General features: G+C 40.2%; 1 protein-coding gene across 1 annotated transcript; it reads right to left on the minus strand.

Annotated features, from left to right (window-relative positions):
• Window positions 1-16: 16 nt before the first annotated feature.
• Window positions 17-4,201, minus strand: LOC115705289 (uncharacterized). The gene is made up of 4 exons (XM_061105593.1): window positions 2,331-4,201; window positions 1,173-2,087; window positions 326-843; window positions 17-234 (listed from the first exon to the last, which is right to left on the minus strand). The coding sequence occupies exons 1-4, from the start codon at window positions 3,240-3,242 to the stop codon at window positions 93-95; spliced, it is 2,487 nt and encodes an 828-aa protein (XP_060961576.1). The 5' UTR covers window positions 3,243-4,201; the 3' UTR covers window positions 17-92.
• Window positions 4,202-6,000: the final 1,799 nt, after the last annotated feature.

The raw sequence follows: 6,000 nt of genomic DNA on the forward strand, positions 1-6,000 counted from the left end.
ATTGAACACTTTTCCATATATAAAAACTGTACAGTACTAAAAACAACTATCGTCTATAATACAAAAAATTTACAACCCTTTTAAATTATATTTTACCAAGTTAAGTTCTGATAAAACAAGTCTACACACCACCGATCTCTGAACATTCTCATGCTATCGTCTGTAATGTTGTCCAAGGACCGATTCAGCATGAGGTGTTCGATGTACTCAAGTGCATACACCCCGCAATCACCACTGAAAAATTAACAACAAACACATTTAGAGACTGAACTGCATATAAAGAGTAATGGCAAATGAAATAATAATATACTATATTAACAAATACCTTGTTTTACTTTGGGGAACCACCTCACTTGGCATGCGTCTAGCATGCATTGCTTTGAGTTGGCTACTGTCCCCTAAGTCCACATTCAGAATGTTGTTGTTGACTTGATCATAATAGCCAGTAGACCTCAGCAGATGTGGAAACAACTCAGTCCAAGGTAGCATGATGGCATCAAACTGTGCTTCGGTGGTGCATGATAAATCATTATCGTACACCCGAATCTGCCACATATCAATATCTACCTCAACAGCAACCCAATGTTTTTGATGATCGAAGTACAGGACGAAGTATATGAAGTTCAAATCCTTCCAACATGGCATGTAACGGCTCTCCATACCCAGATAGTACTGGTTCACCGCATCTGGCCATTCGAACGTACTTCTGTCACCAGTGTGGCAGCTCCAAATGCCTATGAGGAATTGTGGAAGTGTTGTGTCCAGAATCACACCTGGCTGAGGGTACAACTCTGGAAAATGATGGCGTCTCCTCCTCATCAAGTGTGATATGGCATCTATGTGCTGCATAAAAAAAAGAGAAGATTAAGTAATGTCGTAAATAAAGTCGCGAAATGTCGCGAAGATTGTCGTTAAATAAATTTGTCTGATGTCGCGACAATGTCGTGACAATGTCGCGACATGTCGTTAAACAGAACGTGGAAAAAACGCGACCATGTCGCGAGAATGTCGTGACAATGTCGCGACATGTCGACAAATAACACAGAAAGAAAAAAACTTCTGTGTCAGCAACAATGTCGCTAAAATGTCGCTACATTGTCGCTAACACATCGACAATACAATAAAATGTTGCAAAAAAAATGAAAAATACTAATTAATGATTAAATACTTACCCCATCGTGAAGCCACTCTGACCTAAGAAACAGAACTGTGAAGAACTTCACATCGCCAACACCGGTGTGCACATTCCTAGGTCGAGCATTGGGAATGTCTCCAATCAACCACCTCTTGAACGTACGAAGCAATCTACGGTCTGCTGGTCTCTCCGGGTCTACGTTCTCTGGAAGAACTCGCCTCTTTTTCTTTTCCGCAGTGTAGTCGTTCAAGTACGTTGGCGGCTTCCTCTTCCTCACAAATGGCACATTTTCTGGGGGTGCAGGTAGAAGTAGGACTTCGTCCTGTGATTGTGTATCCCCAATGGCCGTGATGATTGCGTCCAATGGAGTTGACGGTGCCTCGTTATCATCTGCTTCCCAATCTTCTGGGAAGACATCTTCGTTATCACTCGCCTGTTGTTCCTCATTTTGCGGTGCAGGTGTGGGCTCTGCAGGTGTGGGCGCTCCTTTTACCATAGCCATCAACTCGTCCATCTTAGCCAGTAGAGTCTCCTTCAGATCTTTCTGACTCTCTGTGAAGGACCGCCTCATACTGAGATGGCTATTTACTAACCCCGTCTGTGCCAACATGACGGCTTCTTGCTGGGACTCAAGCTTCTCTAGCCGGGCCTCAATGCTATCCAACCTCTTTACAAGGTCAGTATCCACAGTTGTACTGGTTGGAGCAGAAGGACCTGCTGAAGTAGATGGCTCGTGTACTTCAGGTGCCGGTGGTGGTGGAACTAAATTTGCCTTTGTCACGGCCTCGTTGATGGTCTTCGCTTGAGTTTCAAACACAGACTCTTGTGTACCATCAACGTCCACCGTCTGTTCTACGTCCATCTCAAAGCAAAGAGGGGCTCTACCCTCATTAATACTCTTGAAGTATGCCTCTTCACTGGGCCGGGGAAACAAGCACTTCTTCACCACCAACTGAAACAAAAAAGAAAACACAGAATAATTAAAAACTGTTAAAAGAAGTCAAAAATTATGATAATTGAAAAAAGAAGCACAATGTCGCTACATGTCGATAACATGTCGCGACATATGTCGCGATAACAGATACAGCCACTTCTTTTTCGACATCGCATAATGTCGCTAACATATCGCTAACAATGTCGCGAATATTCATTTTCAATAAATTTAAATAAAATACAGAACAGTAAAGAAACATACCCGACTGTTGAATAACAGTGCAATGTCGGTTGCCTTGACATCTTGTTTCCGCTGGCCCTCCGGTGTTTTCCAGCTCAACATTCTGGGGAACTTGGTCCCGTTGCAGTGGGCATACTTCTTCCCCAACTTCTCAATTGCTTCGTATGCCCAGTACTGAAAGGCAGGTACATAGCCACTAACTGTGTACTTTGCCTCCTGAGCAATCTTCTTCCCCTTCTTCTTGTCAACATTATCCTTGTAATGTTGCATATTCTTTCCTAATGTCTCCATCAGCTTACGAAAAGCGCGCTCGCCCCACGGATACTTAAAGAAGAAGTCGAGATCGTTAACAAACTTCAACATCTCAGGCCAAACTTGGACATTGCCCTCCTTTGATACTAATACACCTTCAATGAAAGCGATCAGTCCAAGCTTGTAGGCATCATCTTTATCTTCGCACCTCTCAAGTTGGATCATAAGGGAGTCCAACTGAACAGAACTCTTCCCTTCAAAATAAGTCCGAACTAGATGGTCGTTGGACTTGGCGTGTATTTCCTCGTCTGTAGGGGCACTACCCATAGGTAAGCCAGTAATGAGTCCAAACTCTATCCGTCCGAATCTCATGTCATTTCTCCCTACATGAAACCAAACCTCATCCTCCTTTTCTGTGTCCACTTTCATTTTTCGTAAGAGGAGGCTGTGGACCAACGCGCCGGAGAAAGTTAACTCTCCAGCTTCCCAAAAGTGTCCGAAAGGACTAGCCTTCACTGTCTCAACCAAATCCATCTCAGTAAACTTGGCCTTGATATATCTGAACCTATCTGTACCCCGATAGGTAAGACGTCCCGTGAAATGAGAGGTAATTGGAAGTTTAAGTTCAGGAGCCATCTGCAAAATTGTCAAAAAATTTGTTAGAAGTATGTCGCGAAACATGTCGCTGTATGTCGCTATACATCGCTAAACATAATCCTGATCAAATCGCCAAATACGTCGCTAATATATCGCTAATGAATCGCTAAACACAAAAAAGAGGCTGCAAAACTAGTCCTATGTATAACTGTTATATATCGCTAATATATCGCAAAACATGTCGCCAAACACACATACAAGTCGATAAAAATCATGAAACCTAGGTACTAAAATCAATATCGCTAATTATGTCGCCAGTATGTCGACAACACGTCGTGAAAAGACGTTTAACAGAAAATCCCTAACTTTTTCTAGACGATGTCGCGTTATGTCGTGAACATAGTCGCCCTACGTCGCAAATTTTGCACAAAAACCAGAAAATATACCAAAACAATGAAATTCAAACGAAATCAAACAAATTGAACCTAAACTAACTACATTACTTTAAAATGAAGCACAAACAGAAGAAAAAGTAATGAAACAACAAAAAAGTTTAGAAAAATACCTTTTTTTTAGGTTTTGGATCTGGGTTTCGTTTGGTGTCGCGAATGAGGGTTTCTCGATCTCGTCTGGGGTTTCACGATTTCTTCTTCGAAGAGTTCGCGATGTCGTCTGAGATGGGTTTCGCGATTTCCTCTGGATGCTGGGGTCGGGTCGTGAGGGGGTGGTCCGTGAGTGGGGTGAGGGCTGTCTGGTTTGCGTGAGGGGTGGGTGTCGTGGGTGGTCCGGTGAGTGAGGGGTGGTCCGGTGACTGGGGTTAGGGTTGTCTGGTTTGCGTGAGAACGAGAGAGAGAGAGAGAGAGAGAGAGAGAGAGAGAGAGAGAGAGAGAGAGAGAGAAAACTGAGAGTTAGAGGGAGAGTGAAAGTTTGAAATGGGGAGGGTAAAGTTGGGATTATAATTAATTGGAGAGTATTTTTTTAATTTTTTTTTACATAGTATATTAAAACAATATATGCTATATTTAAGCATATATTGTCAAATTTCCCATGTGAATTGATAAAGTAATGGAAAATGTAGTTGTTACTTTACTTTTATAATCACATGCATGCATCACCTCAATAATTAATGATAGAAACATTCACACATTACAAAAATAATTTTTTAAAAAATTATAAAATAATGATATAGATTATACAATATTAATGCTTTATTTAATTTTGACATTATTTGCAATAGTGTAGCTAAAGTTTTAAGTTAGTAATTAGTATAAACTCAATATGATTTTTTTAAAGCGAAATAAGTATTTAATATTAGTAAAATTGTAATTTTTATCTAATTTTGTTAATACAAACTCTGTTAGTATTTTAAATAAGACATATATAATGGTTGGATTCTATATTATTAGATATGGACGTAAAAGCTTAGATACTTCTGAATTTTCTTTCAACAAATTCAAAACTAAGTTAGAGTACAACTTTAAGACACTTATGGAGTTCATATTAACAAAATTGGACGGAAATTACAATTTTATTAACATTATAAGTACTCAAGCTACTTTGAGATGAAAATTTGGAAGATTGCTTGGAAGCTTCAAGTTCCTCCGAAAGTTCACCAACTTATGTGGTGTGCTTTGACAAGCTGTTTGGCTACTAAAGTTCAACTTAATACCAAGCACATCCCTCTGGATCAAATATGTCCCATGTGTCACCAAGCGACTGAGACAATCATCCATTTATTGGTTCTATGTCCCTTTGCAAGATCATGTTGGCAGAGGTCGAGTTTAAATATGGTCTCGGTGTCTTGGACATCATTTGGGATTGGTTTAGTCAGATGATACTTTAGCACTCTTCTATGGCACAGGAGGAATTATTAATGGTGATTTGGGCAATTTGGCATGCCCGAAAGGAGCTAGTTTGGCGGGAGAAATCATTGTCAGCAGGAGGTTATTCTATTGGCAAGAGTAGTCCTTAATCAATGGAGAAATGCTCAACAAAGGAGATTGGGGTCTTTATTTGTTCCTTCGGGTTCGAACATAGACTTGGAGCATTGGGTGAAACCGGTTATGGGAAAGATTAAGGTAAATGTTGATGGCGCAATCTTTGCAAATGACGGAAAGTTTGGAGCGGCTGGCGTGGCTCGAGACCATGATGGTCGGTTCATTGAAGCCTTCACGGCCCTCTTAGAGGGGTTTGTGGACTCGGCCATAGCTGAAGTTGTGGGGGTTAAGGAGGCTCTGAGTTGGATAAAGAGGCACCAATGGGGTCGGGTTGAAGTTAAGACGGATTCTTTGGTTGTTGTTCAAGCAATCCGAGGTTCGGTTATCATTCCATCTCCTTTTGGTCAACATGTGTCTGCTTGTCGTACATTGTTGGCTTCCTTACCTTTAGTCACGATTAATTTTGTTAAACGTTCTGTAAACAAAGCTGCACACTGTCTTGCTCGTAGCTCTTGTTTGTATTCAGATCGTATTTTCAGCGAGAGTAATGCTCCTGCTGATCTTTTATCTATTGTAATGGTTGAAAGTTCATTCTAATAAAGTTTACCATTTTCCTTCAAAAAAAATATGATTTGTGATTTAGTATTGCTTTCTATTTTTCTTTCTTTATTTATATATATTTAATTGTTGTTGATATTAATTAGATTATGTGTTGATAATACATGTACAACAGTACAAGTAAATTTTAGGGTACCACTTTTGTCAAAATTAATAAGGAAGTCTCTATTTTTTAGATTTAGAGAAATTATAACTCAAACATTCTTAATTAAAATTTTTTGTTGAAATCTGAGACCAGCCAACAACGTGTTCTCAGGGATATCTGAGATCATAAAGCGAGCACGGGC

Source organism: Cannabis sativa, chromosome X (genome assembly GCF_029168945.1).
Source record: "Cannabis sativa cultivar Pink pepper isolate KNU-18-1 chromosome X, ASM2916894v1, whole genome shotgun sequence".
Taxonomy (NCBI): domain Eukaryota; kingdom Viridiplantae; phylum Streptophyta; class Magnoliopsida; order Rosales; family Cannabaceae; genus Cannabis; species Cannabis sativa.